We start from the raw sequence: 15,127 nt of genomic DNA, 5'->3' as shown, positions 1-15,127 counted from the left end.
AGAGTAAGGGATCAGCTACCATTTTAGTAAATTTGTTACATGCAATGTTTTTTAATTTGCAATTTTTTTAAACTGCACATAAAATTACGACAACAAACTTTTTTTACTTGTGTACACTGCATTTACATTGTTCCTCATAAAAAGAAAAATAGCATAGAAGTTTCATTTGTTCGAAAAGTCCGCGTCGGGAGCATTAGCATGCATTTGATATTTAGATGCCTCAGACGTTTTCGCGGTATTTTGACATCTTCTACGTAGCATCTTCAATTTAAATAGAAATCAATTGTATTTTTTTTTCAACATTTATACAAGGCTTTGCAGAGATACAATATTGAAAAAAAAAGATCTTTTCATATATTTTAACTCTACCCTTTTAATTTTAATTTAAAAATGAACGAAATATTAAATAATTGTCGAAATATACTTTATAGTTATTTAGAGACATCTTGAAATATTCGAGAACTGGATAAAAATTGAAAAGATGTGAGAGGATATCGAATTACGTATGAAATACCAACGGCGGCATCGACAGTGCTCTTATTTGTTATTCGTATATTTTCAGGAACGTTGTTTTAGACATATTATTTGAATATAATATTAAATAATTCTTGAAATAGCAAATCGCAATTACTGGTAAAATTAACAGTAAACTGGGGTTTGAGTTGAATTAATTAATCGAATTTTTTTCTCTAAAAACATTTTCATTTTCGACAAAAATTGTTTCCACTATTAGATTTATTTGAATTTTCCCACTATTATTCTTATTTCTTATCTTTAAATAAAATGATTTTAGTTGCGCGTTCGGCAAATCCCGATCTGTGACAAAAAAAGAAAAGATATTTAATCAGAAATCTATAATTACTTGTCTCTTTGTATTTAAATTATAGCATTTGTCTAAATATTTTGTAGTCAAGTGACTTCTAACACCATTCAACAAAGATTTTTCTCGTATCTTCGGTACTATTGATGAGCAAGGTGTCAAATCTTCTCACCTCTACCACAACATCAAATTTTATTCTAGGATATTGGCGCGTTATGGTTGCCGACGCGACGACCTATTTTTATTTATCTCGGTTTTATTTTGCGTCCAGCGGACATAATTTGCTATCGGTTTTGGTAGAGTTCACATTTGTCTCTACGCGCTAAAAATATGATAGCATTACGACGCAAATTTCTCTAGGATGTGATAGTGGGGTGTTGTGTGTATGACTGTCCAGTCTTTCTCGAATCAATCCAACCCCTCCCGCAATTTGTGGTAGGCATAAGATCAAGGTGGAAATCGACTTTTTCTGTAACTAAAAACCTTGGAAAAAATTTTTTTGTAATAATATTTACTACAGCTGAACTCAATTCCAAAATTATTTTTCTTATTTTTTGTGAATTATTTCCAAAAGATTCATTGAACTTTCTAAAACTCACTCCGCCGTTTAACGAACACCACAAAATATATAACAAGAGTAGCAGCGGTCTGGCATTTGTCAAGTTAAATTACATTCAGGCTTACGTCTCCTGTTTGAAGTCAACTTTATAAGGAATCGATGGCATATTATTTAGTTTCACTTTGGCTAGTCTGTTTTTCATGTCAAAACAAAACATCATTTGTTCTACATTCTGCAAAAGAAAAATAACATAACTCAGAAAAGAAAAAACACTATTCTAGTGTATTTTGATATGTAGCAAGTGCGAACAACTTGAAGGCAGTTACAAGATCAACATTTTTTTTTTCGCGTTTTTGCTGATATTTTTAAATCTAAGTGATCGGGTATAACGTTAGTGTGATGCCTAGTTGGCGAAAAGTAGTTGGCGTATAGTATTGCCATCTTCTCGTAGAAAAGAAATCGTCTGACGACCATGATACATATGCGTTCCACTGACAACTGTATGCTCGTGTTAGAAAAGCAAAACGTTGTATTTGGATTATATTGTGTTTGTATATATAGTGAAGCCTTATTTTTTAAAATAATTTTTCTTCTTGTCATCTCTTTTTTACATATTCAATATTTCTAAATATGAATTAGAACGGCATATATACTACAAAGAGAAATATAGAAAGCTGTACATCATGGGGGATGTAGGCGACCTCAAAGAGGAAGAAATGAAAAAGAAAGACAGTAGAAAGTCGAGTGGTAAGTAAATAAAATTTTGTGAGATTATCAAAATAATCAGACTCCTAAATATTGCATCATTATATGAAAACGATATTATGCATACTACGCAAATGCAATCAATATTTGCACATTATTTTTAGCTTGTTTGAGATCTAATCATGTATGTGTGTATTTTTCGTTATTACCTAAAGTTTTAATGCTTAATATAACCAACACTAACTATATCTCGTCCGTAACAACTGTTGTTCTGCAATATTCATCCTGTAGCATCTTATATCCGAACCATAATCGTTTTTTCTCTCGACGATATATAGAGCAAACAGTACGTAAATCAACGAACTTCGTGGAAATTCAAATACCTATAATCGGGTGTTAAATACGTTGTTCGCTGCCGGACAATTATTATGCCGTCCTCGTAAAACGAGTCTGCACACGCATAATATACGTAAATCAACGGATGATAAACATGTCGTCTACTAGACAAAGATTCTGCTAGCGTCAGTGTTTTGAGTAATAATAGATTCTAATTACCCATTTCAAAGTAGATATTAATTATTTTTTCACTTTCAACTCACAGTGTTTTACATTGATGAAAGATAGATCGTTTGCGTATTAAGCCAAAAGATGGTTTTTCAAAATTTTCAACTTGTTTTCTCTGTTTTACAGCAACAAGCTCGAACTCTGACATTGACGTTTATCATTATGCAGACGAAGAAGAAAAATTATCCTGTGGGGTATCTATATTTATTCCAAATATTCAAAATATAAAATCTTATTTTAAACAAGGATATCGCATGGGAAATGCATTGACGTAAATAATTTTTGATATCAGGTCTCATGTTCATCCCATAAAAGAAGGAGCCCTCACCCTCAAGTGAACTCTTGTATAGGAAGTTTTAACGACTCAATTATAAGCGGTGAAAACTCGTGTTGAAAGATGCAGATTCGAATCACGTGTATGTGCTAACGTGAAATATAAAAAATCCTCTGTTACTGGACCTACATATTTCTTTTTAACATTTAGGAACAGTGGCGTCGTTACCCGAAACATGTTTTATTCATTGTTGGAATGGAATTTTGTGAAAGATTTTCATATTATGGAATGAGATGTAAGTTACACATTTTCGCCTAACTATAATAAACTGGTCAATATAAGAGTTTACTGACTAAAGACAATTATTTTGGACATTTTGTGTTATTAGCATAATATTACCAGGCGTAATAATCATCAATCGTATTCTTTTTTATCTGATTACTTGTTAGCCCGGGCAGTCAGCAGCCCACGTAGGAACAATGCCATCTTTTTGAATCAATTGCCCTCAGAGGGTTAACGTGTGGTTGATAAACCTTAAATTTACACAAATTTCACATAGTTTTATTCCTTTTATAATTGCTAGACAAGATATTATAATTTATATTTTAAAAGCATACATTTTCCCAATTTATTTTCAAGCTGTTTTACTTCTGTACTTGAGAAATTATTTGAAATTTGACGACGATACGGCAACTGCTGTTTATCACGCATTCACGGTACTTGCATACTTTACTCCGGTTATTGGGGCTATCATTGCTGATTCGTACTGGGGAAAGTATAAAGTAAGTGAAATTTTAATTTGATTTTCATTTTCTAATTTCATGTTCACTTATACCAATTTTTCTTTTTTTTCAGACGATTATACTTCTGTCCATTGTCTACATATTTGGTCACATCATTAAAACAATTGGATCCATACCATTCATTCCTTCTGCGACCGCCCATGTGTAAGCAATTTATATAAGAATTTCAATGCATTCAGATATTCACGTTTTTAACCTTATTTTGCTTCGACTGTTCTAATATACACATTCTAAAAAATATTTGTTACATACTTCATAAAAAAAGTATATCTTACATTTATATTATTTTTAATTCAGTTAAAAAAAATTAAATAATTTCACTCTAGTGTACTATCCATGCTTGGATTATTCTTCATTGCATGTGGAACTGGTGGGATAAAACCGTGTGTATCGTCCTTCGGTGGTGACCAATTCAAACCAGAACAGGTGATTGTTAAATTATTCCAGTCTGTGACCATCAGAAAAATTAGATTTGAGACCAATTGCGTTAAGTCAGTTTCTTCCATTGTTTCTTCTATAAACTAAATCGTTGTATTCCAGTTAGATCTCAGTTTTGGAAACAATTTATAGTGTTCGTGAGATATTTGTGTTGTTGTTTTTGAACTGAAAAATATAAATTTTCAATTAAAAAAGAAGTTATAAGGTTTAATTTTGTTGAATTTTACATTTTCAAACATTGTGTAACACAGGGACCCATGTCCTTTGTGTCGTATATTTATCACACATCACAATGAACAATCGTACCTCGTGTCACTACATGTTTGTATTGGTGTTACCAAATGAATTGTGGTTGTAATTCATGAAAATGTTTTAAATTCCTATAAATCGTGAAATGAATGTGCTTATTAATTTGAGTTGGGTTGCGCGAGACTAACTTCCTATCTTTTCTCTATGCCTTTATGCTAGTGGATCCGTATGCGTATACTGTAAGTATATTGTAGCTTGAATAAACATGACTATTCTATCCAATTGATTGTTGTAAACTGCTTATCTGAGGAAGTCTGACTCTGTTCGTACCAAACGTTACAGAAATACATTTGTGTTAGTGTACATCTGGACTCTTTAATTGGATAGAATAGTGCTTATTAATGTTGTGTATTTCATTTCATTTATGACAAAACTTAATAGTAGTTTATACATGCTTTTAGACAATATAAACTTTTTGAATATTGTGTTCATATCTTCACAACATTTAAAAAGTACAATTATTTTTAATGAATCGAAAGTAATCTAAATTTTTTTCTCTCGCTGCAGACCGTCGTGCGAAAACAGTTTTTCTCGCTGTTTTACTTCGCAATCAACGCTGGAAGTTTGATATCGACATTTGTGACTCCTATACTAAGGGCTGATGTTGATTGTTATCCCAATCAGACAGATCCAATATTCGACGAATGCTACGCACTTGCCTTTGGAGTTCCAGCAGCACTCATGTGTGTCGCCCTCAGTAAGTAACACAAATAGATATTAGGGATGGGACGAGTCCGGCATTACAGAGATTCGACGAATCCGAGTAATGGACCTTTTCCCGATCTTTGACCCCTGGAATATTCTTCCTATACTTTACCATTGCAAAACTTTCGGGGCTATTTTTAGAGTGCTTTTGCGAGTTGGCGCCTGTAAAATAGGGTATGTGTTTCAAACCATCATTATGATTCATCGCATACAACAATCTGTTTTTTGAAAGTACCGGTAAAGAATTTTAGCCTAGTCTATCACAGCTATTTCTACACTAATTTTTTATTACGGCAAATTAAATTAAAACTCCTAGGAAGACAAAGTGATCATCGAATTATTTGATTTATATTTAAGTTTCCGAAACACGTCTGAAAACTAACGAATAGAGTTCAAAAACGTGAAAACGAGGTAATGTTTACGACCACGCTTGAAAATCTGTCTGAGGGAGAAAAGTGTCTGAGCGGATGCGAAATGGGAGCACTGTTACGTCACTCTTTGTATCTTGCTGATTGACCAATGTCACCAAGTAAACAAGGAAGTCGATGCTCGGGGAAAGGACCATAGGCCAAGGACTCGAATCGAATCTGCCGAGTCCGTGACGTCATCATGAAAAAATAGAAAACCATGCTACAGCCACGTGCGCTCACAAACATACGTCGTAGTTCGTATTTTTTGCCTAATGGTTCCACAGGTAGCTGTTGAATCATTTCAAAAATAAATTTTTCCTTTTTTTTTGGCGATCATAATACAAACGTAAACGTGTGTCAATGTGAACCTTGATTGTGAACTGCATTCCCAGCCCACCACCTACCGTTAATTCTAGGTTGCTATTGTGAAATTCTTACAAAGCTTTTGACTACAAGGCTTATACATAATTCCATGTACTTCTTACTATGACTCGTGCGCAAATGGTAGATGTGGTACATCTGCTTGCAATTTAGTAGTACATGTAGACATTCTCAATGCTTTCCATTGCTCCCTTTTTTGGGAAAAGATTGCACGTTATAAACTAGATTTAGAAGAGGTATTATAGAATCCCTCATGGTTTGATTCAGAGCATGTTTCAATTACACGCGAATCGAAGACTCGAAAATATTGCGCTAACACATATTTTATTGTTCATGTGTATACCGAAAAGGATATATAGTTTTCGAATGCGACTGGCGGCGACATCATTGTTATAAGCGATTAATATTTTTTAAAATGCGTTTTAATCAGTTAGGGCATGGGTGGGCAAGGTTTTTTGACCAGGGGCCAAAATTTCGCCCATCTAGGCTGGCGGGTCATGTAAATGTGACGTAAAAATTCACATTTTATGCCCAATATTTAAAGTGTTACAAAAACAAGAGTGGAAACCATAAGCCTCGTGCCAAAACTAATTTTTATCACGATCTCAACAAATTCCTTGAGCTATTTTTTTAGCTGAAGCATCTAAATTTGCTTTTAGTTTGATTGTGGCAGCATCAGGATGGTCAGATTGAATAACCCAACGGGCCGTAGTTCGCCCACCCCTGAGTTAGGATATGTACTGAGATTTATAGAGAGAAAAGTACAAACATAGGCGTAAATTAGTAAAAACACGGTGAAAATGACGTGGACTTGAAATCGAATTCGAGTCCAAAAAATGCGTGGATTCGACTCGAATCCGAGTCTGGATCCGAATCTCGGCCCATCCCTAATAGATATATATAATTATAATCACACTCTCAATAGCTTCTTCAATATTCACCTATTGCTATTTTCAGTTTTCGAGCTAATTTATCTCCTAATCCGTTTGCGTTTTTCACTTTGTTTGTTGTTTCTCTCAGTTCTCTTCGTTGCCGGTTCAAAATGGTACACAAAAAATCCACCAGAAGGAAGCGTATTCTGGAGATTTTGTCATTGCATTGGATCAGGTATAAAACACTGGTACAAAACTCCGAAAAAAGAAAGGACCAAGGAACACTGGCTTGATAATGCAAAGGCAGACGTGAGTGAACGCTTCAATACAATTAAATAAGTTTTTACCTCAATCTATATCAAATGGTTACAATGGTTCAGTGGTGTGTGTTTTCATTTAAGATAACAGAGTTAAAACAAAAACCTATAATTTCAGGAGAAAATGATCAGAGACACAAAATACGTTCTTCGAGTTTTCATTCTCTTCATTCCTCTTCCGTTTTTCTGGGCGTTATTCGACCAACAAGGTTCACGTTGGACACTCCAGTGCATTGAATTAGACGGGCATTTGGTAATTGATAAATATATCACAAACATATTCGATGAACACACAAAAAGCATATTATGTCTATAACTTTTGCCAATTTTTCACTGAATTTAGTTTTACTATTTTTAAGTCACCTCTACTTTTTATGTCTTGAAACTTCTAATTTGAATACAAGAATTCTTTTGGTTTTCATCAACATATTTGCATTAAATGACTATGTGCTAATATAATTCTACGTTTTGCCGTAGTATATATTTATGGAAAGTTTCGTTATAAGAGAAGTATGCTACACAAGGATGTATGAAGAACTGTTTCAAGCAGTATTAGTCAGACTTCCATAACTTAATACTTCAACAACACTGCTTTCTCTCCTGCAGGGTAACATACATCTAAAGCCAGATCAAATTGAAACCCTCAACCCAATCTTCATCGTGACGTTGATTCCTTTATTCGAAGTTACTTTGTATCCTTTCCTAAGATATTTAAAACTCGACTTCACTCCTCTGAAGAGAATGACACTCGGATTATTTCTTGCTGGAGTTTCTTTTATTCTTGCCGCTATACTGCAAATTGAAATTGAGGTAACGAGAAACAAAAGTGGTTTAGATATCACGCTTTGTTCATTGATCAGAAATATGATTGATTATCCCAGTTCAATCGAGTAATTTTGTTTGAAGAAAATGCATTTCTATCGTTAAAAGTGGATTTCCATTCCTAATTATTTGTCTTAATATGATTATACGGTTTAGTTTAGACCAATTTCTATTTGAATTGCATTTCAAATTAGAGTCATCATAGAATTTGATCGTATAGGTAAGAATCATTGACTTACGTCATATGTAAGGGCATTAAAGGTATAGAAAACGTAATGGGTTGTCAGTCTTGTAATCCATCCAAATCTACATTTGCACGTTTTTCAAATTTCTTCTTTTTTTTCACGATTATTCTTCATTTTTCAGAAACGAATTACGCCGTTGCCAGGGCGGGGAGAATATGCTATTCGCATATTAAATGAAGCTAATTGCGACCTGCAAATTGGAACAAATGACTCGGAACTTACTTTTAATGTTAATAGTGGCAATGTAAGTTTAATGTTATATCATGAATTCTCCGTTTTCGCCTCTTTGTCACACTATAGATAATATGAGTAGAATTCAATTGAATACCGCATTCATTTATGTTCAAATTAATACAATCTATATTTCTAGTGCCATATAGTATATAAAAGAAATTTTATATTTGAATGGTGCCAATAGTTCTTTTGTTGTAAAGTTTTTCGTGATTTACAATAGAAAAAAAAAGAATTTGCAAAGATCCAAATAAAATGCAATGTGGTCTTATGTTTGGATTTAGGCCAGTGGGGAAAATATACTTCAAATAAGAAATGTCCTTCCTAATTTTGGATCGTGACAAAAAGGAATACACTGCTTGATCAAACTGTCATTCTTTACGAACCGAACAAACATGAGTGTTTTTCTATATTATCTGTCATTCAAATATGCATAACTGACAAATTACTATTGCAGATCAGTGATTCGCAGAATTTCCAATTCATCAATGTAAATCAATTTCCTGAGATAACATTGACGTATGAATCTTGTACGGGAAACGAGAAAACAAAAAATATAAAACCTACTGCAGAAACCGTGTATGATGTATTATTTCGCGGAGATGCAGATGAAGACGATTACGTTACCTCCGTAAGATTCTGTTTTATAATAGATGAGAACACATCCGATGTTATTATGTTAAAGTACCATTGTAACATTGTTCTATCCAGGATTGTTGTCTATACATGGATATCACATTTAGATATTACTGCAAAAACAAAGACTTTTCTACTTTATTCGCTACTACGATACAAAGTAGACTCGTAGTAATATAACATTACATGTTCGAGAAAAGTCGTACTTGTAAACGACTAACACCTCCAGAGAGCTCTAAAGGAATAATCGACGAGTTCTTATTTCATTTTCCAATACTGAATTGCTCTTCATTTATTGGACACAAAATGGAGCTCGGTGCTGTAGTGTCATTCTGCGCAACTACTAGAATATTGGATTTCGAATTTTAAACGCTTAAAAATGGGAGAAGCCGGCGAAAGGCCGATACTTTTATTTTCTACCAGTGAACGATATTTTTCTTCAAATGTTGATGTTAGTTTATGTTTAGTTCGTAGGTACACCTGCACAAGACATTCGTCGCAATTCAATAAACGTTTGGCGGGAATTTTGCTGATATTGTGATAGTTTATTGTCGCCGCCATGTAAATATATTTAAGTGCTCTTGTGTTATGTTATAACATGTGAATTGACCTATATAAAATAAATGGAATATACTTATGTTCAGTTCCACCATATTGTTCATGCATTATGTCATCAATTGAGACAAGTATGTTTACGCCATTTTGCGGAAATGCTAATACGTAAAGGAAAAATGCTTGAAATAAAAAGCTTTTAACAAGGCTACGTTCTTACATATAGGAAGAAATGATAATTGACAAATCTGAAGATGGTGGCGGTAAATTTTCGTTTGTAAATGCCCGGATTGGTCAAAATCTAACGGTTCATATTACTCATGGAGATCCCAAAGTAGTTCACATGGAGGGAGGAGAAAAATCAGAGGAAATTTTAGTGGATATTGGAACGTAAGATATAACATTCTTCTCTTTATTGAACTTTTTTACCAAAGGTTATCCTAACTGAAAAATGACTGTTTTCATTGGGAAATTAAACATCAAGGCATGTTTAGCGCGATATAGTACGAGGAATAAGAAAAACTGAAAGAATATTTATTTATCATTATTATCGAATTGTATCGCTTCTTGGTTGTAAATAGATTGATTTAACCATATACTATTGCTCTTATTGACTAAAGATTTCATGCTAATAGATAATCCTGGTAATTATACAATTGGTATTCTGCCAAATAAGCTCTCCTGCAGCGAAATATTTTTCATGCTACCATTACATGAAACGATAATATGCTGTAAAACTTCGAATGTTTTTAAAAAAAAAAAATAGGAATATAGATGCATATACATTCCTATGTACTATTCGAATGGTCCCTAGGCAAATAGGCATGATTTTTGAGGCAGCTTCATTGAAATTTTATTTTATGCAAACTATAGGGAAATATGCTAGCAGTTTTATTTTGTAATTTGCCATTGCGAACAGCAATCGGCATTCCCTGATCCATGCTCCTGAGTCGATTCAATGTATTCAAAAATCAAGTGATTTTACAGTACGAACTTTGAAGTGCAAGATTCAGATAAAAATAGCCTTTTTAGCGGTTCGATCGATGTCGAAGTTGGAGCTGTTTATACTATTGTGTTAAACGACACTTCTTATTATACGGTAAATATGTGTTTTCCTAATATTGGACACCAATTACAAAATTGTTGTTGTTGTCCTTTTTAGAGTTGTGTTTATTGGTATGAGAAAATTGCTTTCTCTACAACTATTGGATCGTTCGATTTCAACTATTCAATACTTAAAGACGGAGGAAAACGTTAAAAAACTATACTTCAAAGTCATACGAGGCCAACATTACCAATATTCATTTCCATATATTTGAGCATTGGTCTGAATTTCTTATATATCACAATTTACGTATAGACTTATATAAAAATATATAAACATACTGTACGGAATAGCAACTTAAATTGAAGAACTAATAAAGTTTGTTAGCTAACTATGAAGTGATCTCATTTATGTTGTCTTTTAGAGATTAGATTTGAATCCAAGTTCCCTCAGCGTCGCCTGGATATTTCCACAGTTTTTCATCATAACAGTTGGTGAAGTTTTTCTTTCTGTTACTGGACTGGAATTCTCGTATACTCAGGTATGAATCGCATCGTGGGAGTTTAGAAAATCATTGTATACATATTAGTATAGAAAGATTTGAATCTATTCAAAATAAATGATTTCATTAACAGTCCCACAAATCCATAGCACGAGCTCTATATAATTTGCGTTGTAGACTTGTAGCTGAACAAAGCTAAGCTAGCCTTAACGAAATATTGCAATTATAATGACAAGTTAACATTTTTACTGTTCAAGTTTTTCCTACGTCAACATATTTGTATTATAGGCACCACCCAGCATGAAATCTGTGGTAACGAGTATTTGGTTGCTGACTGTATCATTTGGGAACATTATCGTTCTTATTATTACCGGAGTACAAGGAATAGAATCCCAAGTTGGCGAATTTTTACTTTTTGCGGGACTTATTTTTGTAGCCATGATTGTGTTCATTATATTGGCTTATTTGTGAGTATAAATAACTTGACTTCAGTATAACGTTAATAAAACTTTCGTACTGTACCGATCAATTGCAGTCAATGCTTTACTGGAGACGTGAAATTATTTTCGTTGTTGTTCTATCGCATGTGCTTATGTAACGCCACCATCTTACGTACCCTCAGGACGTACCTAATAGATGTGCTTCTTCCTACTTATTTAGGTATGGCCTATGGATAATTCAGTTCCCATCTTTTCACGACACAGGGGAGTTATCAATTTTTTTGGCGCAGCCATTAATTTGAAATATTCTTATTGAATATTCAATACTATAACGCAAAGATAAAACTTGGACACATCAGTTTTATATTAAATTCGAACTTTTATATTCCTAGTTACGTTCCAGTTGATGAAGATGAATTTGAAGAGGAAATGATGGAGGAGCATCGGAGAAAAGCCCGTCTTGAAGCCGGTGATCCACCCGATGAAAAATCACTGGCATCTTTAGATTCGAAGGGAAAAACTGAAAATGTGTACGAGAATATTGCTTTCAGCCCTGGAAATGATGACTTTGCAAATGATAACCACTATGTTACTGAGCTTTAGATAGGATAAATTTAGAGATAAAAGTGTTAACATACTGGGAAAGTGTTAAAATAAAAATAAAACGATGTTTTAAGGTTATTCATTGCCTTTTATAATAACTTAATGATGAGTACATAGAAACAATGACCTTATTTTAAAGCATCGTACTATTCTGAATTATGTGCAACAAATAATTTTTGGGTTTCGATATTCTTCGAAAAATCAATCAATTTAAACTTATAAATAAAAATATCCAAATTATCTTAACAATACATTTAAACGCTTTAGTTGGAATATTCGGAGAAGCCTAAACAGAAAAGTTTTTATACCTATATCATAAAATTCTAGAATAAACACACTTACTCGTTAACTCATTTAGCGGGAATTATTTGCATATGACATATTAACCTAAAAATGTATTATTCAATATAATCTTGACATAAGACAGATAACGGTAGATGTACCAAACACTCTTGAAACAAGTCATTTGATCCCAATATCGTTTTTACATTCAACAAATAATAAACTTAAGAAGAATCACAATCTCGACTAATCGGTCGAGTTTCTGCTTGGTCTTAAAATTCGCCAGTAATTCATGCGGACAAGCGTTTTAGTTATTTTATGAATCGACCCACTGCTGATATATCTTGTTTATCATCGGGGCGGTTTATCATCATCGAATTTCCCACTTAACTGTGTATATTATTCTCAACATTTTCAGCTTCTATATTTAGTTTTAATTCTAATAATTTTTCTAAGTGCATTCTTATCATCTTTTGAATTGAAATTATGTGATATATCAGTGATTTTGAAATACATACTTGAATTAAAACAATTCTTGTAGGCCACGCCAAGACTGTTTTAGCATGTGAGTGGAATTATAAGGCAATCTGGGGAATTGAAACGCAGACCCTTCAGCCACATGTCTTGACAGAAATTTCAGAGCATTGCTACCAATCGTTGCGGTTGTATTAACGACTGCCTTTGAATCCAGCAAACGAAAACATGAAAATAATAGATTATTCACATTTTTATGTATAGAATATTATGTAATTTATCTATGATTCATAAATTAAAATCCATGCGAAATGATTTTTCTTATATAGAACTCAAATTTGCATATATTCAAGATATGCAATTAGAAATAAATGTTTGCGGACATAGTGTTTGACTTGTACAGTATATAGTCCGGCAGATAAGGGGACATTTTTGGCCCAAGTTTGATTTCAGACATAAAGTTTTTTTTATTAGTGATTATTCATCCTGTGGTCATTGCCCATCATTTCTACATGGGTGTGGAGTTTGCTCTGCAGCCTTGAGCAATTTTTTTACGGCTCGATATTTGTATTAGTGTTTTTCGTCAAACCTGTGCATCATAATGACGTCAACCTGAACCATAACCTGTTACAATGATATGTTTAGGTTGTGCGCAATCTTGGTGCACAAACTACGCAAGCACCAAATTTACTAGGAAATAAAATCAATAACTTTTAGGTATTTATTGAGATATTTGTATAGTGTTTTTCGTCAAACATGTGCATCATAATGACGCACAACCTGAACCATAACCTGTTACAGTACTATGTTCAGGTTGTGCGCAATCTTGGTGCACAAACTATGCAAGCACCAAATTTACTAGGAAATAAAATCAATAACTTTTAGATGTTTGTTGAGCCCAGCTTTGGGTCGCGACCCATATACAGTATATGGAAATACTGTCGAAACATACGCGTAAAATAAAGGGTACTATTTCAAAATACCCGTTTTGGTTGAAATTAACAATACAAGTCTGCTAATGCAGTCGCCAGTGGTTCAAGTGGATATACGCCCGGTGGAGAACAATTATTTGTTAGCGAGAATTGTTATGCAGCGGGATGATCACGACGACGCAGTGAAAAATAATGATATCACGGGAACAAGAATGAGAAAATTACTACATTTTATAGTATATCCCTGAGAAAGAATGTAATGCTTTTCAAACTACCAAAGACTTTCAACACTTTTGCTTCTTCTCTTCTATAAAAATACATTGTAATTATATAATATATATTTGCATTTCCATCTGTTTGTTCGTGCTCCCAGATAACCGATCGGCGGCCTCCAAGGATGAAAGAGGCGATCGTGCTTCTCTTGCCTGTTGTCATGCTGTCCCTGGAATTCAGCTACAACAAAAATTTCACGAAAACGGATTTTTAAATTTTATGATTTTATTAATATTCTCAACAATGAATGATATACGGGTGGTAAAATGCCAAGATATTCCAACAACATGATCATGTTTTGCAATTTACAACCAATATTTTGTATGTACCTTTGTTTGACAGAGCCCCAAGATTTCAAACTACAAATATCAAAAATGTGAGGCCAAAATAGTCACACTACAGCATTGTCAAATGTGCTGTATTTACGATAGATAACAGGTTTACCAAAAAGAATTACATGAAAAATGGTAAAATAAAGATCAATTCAGCAATATCGCAATACTTGGTGATATGCATCTGTTGATGATTTTGTGTGTTTGTTTCGGAAGTTTAATAACAGAATTAATTGTGGTTGTTAGGGATGTTTTAAAAAAGGTTGCATGGAAAAAAGTTTTCACAAAATGTCAAGGTTTGATGGTAGTAGAGAAGTAGAAAAAATACTCCCATGTTTTTTTTTTCATTTGATAACCACGCCGCAGAACTTCCCCGATAAGTATACACAGCGATTGCGAGAGGCAGAAATGCCAAGATGGGATTTCATCGCATTGCAAACCAATATTAGCAATTCTTATATATATTCGCGCATTCCCATCTGAACAGCGTGGAAAAGATTATACCCATCTACACACTTTAAGAACTATGTCAGATGAGCGTCATATTATCGAATATCAGTAAAGGAATAGTGCAATGGGAAAAGACATATAAGGCGAAACT

General features: G+C 33.5%; 1 protein-coding gene across 1 annotated transcript; it reads left to right on the top strand.

Annotated features, from left to right (window-relative positions):
• Nucleotides 1–2,019: 2,019 nt before the first annotated feature.
• LOC120348667 (solute carrier family 15 member 2-like) lies at nt 2,020–13,060 on the top strand. Its single transcript, XM_039418865.2, has 17 exons — nt 2,020–2,126; nt 2,775–2,842; nt 3,133–3,217; nt 3,562–3,704; nt 3,778–3,869; nt 4,052–4,151; nt 4,980–5,169; nt 6,989–7,149; nt 7,276–7,410; nt 7,764–7,967; nt 8,346–8,468; nt 8,913–9,086; nt 9,870–10,033; nt 10,631–10,742; nt 11,113–11,229; nt 11,479–11,657; nt 12,023–13,060. Exons 1-17 carry the CDS (start codon nt 2,063–2,065, stop codon nt 12,231–12,233), a joined length of 2,322 nt encoding a protein of 773 aa, XP_039274799.2. The 5' UTR covers nt 2,020–2,062; the 3' UTR covers nt 12,234–13,060.
• The last annotated feature ends 2,067 nt before the right edge of the window (nt 13,061–15,127 follow it).

The sequence above is a fragment of the Styela clava genome, chromosome 1 (genome assembly GCF_964204865.1).
Source record: "Styela clava chromosome 1, kaStyClav1.hap1.2, whole genome shotgun sequence".
In the NCBI taxonomy this organism is placed as follows: domain Eukaryota; kingdom Metazoa; phylum Chordata; class Ascidiacea; order Stolidobranchia; family Styelidae; genus Styela; species Styela clava.
The sequence above is the reverse complement of the archived record's forward strand: the minus strand, read 5'-3'. Positions and strand labels throughout refer to the sequence as shown.

Excerpts from the sequence above, each read along its gene's own strand:
- LOC120348667 (XM_039418865.2), top strand. The coding sequence starts at position 2,063 with ATGGGGGATGTAGGCGACCTCAAAGAGGAAGAAATGAAAAAGAAAGAC. Across the intron at positions 2,127-2,774 it reads AGACAGTAGAAAGTCGAGTG|CAACAAGCTCGAACTCTGAC; the intron begins GTAAGTAAATAA and ends TCTGTTTTACAG. Across the intron at positions 7,150-7,275 it reads TTGATAATGCAAAGGCAGAC|GAGAAAATGATCAGAGACAC; the intron begins GTGAGTGAACGC and ends CTATAATTTCAG.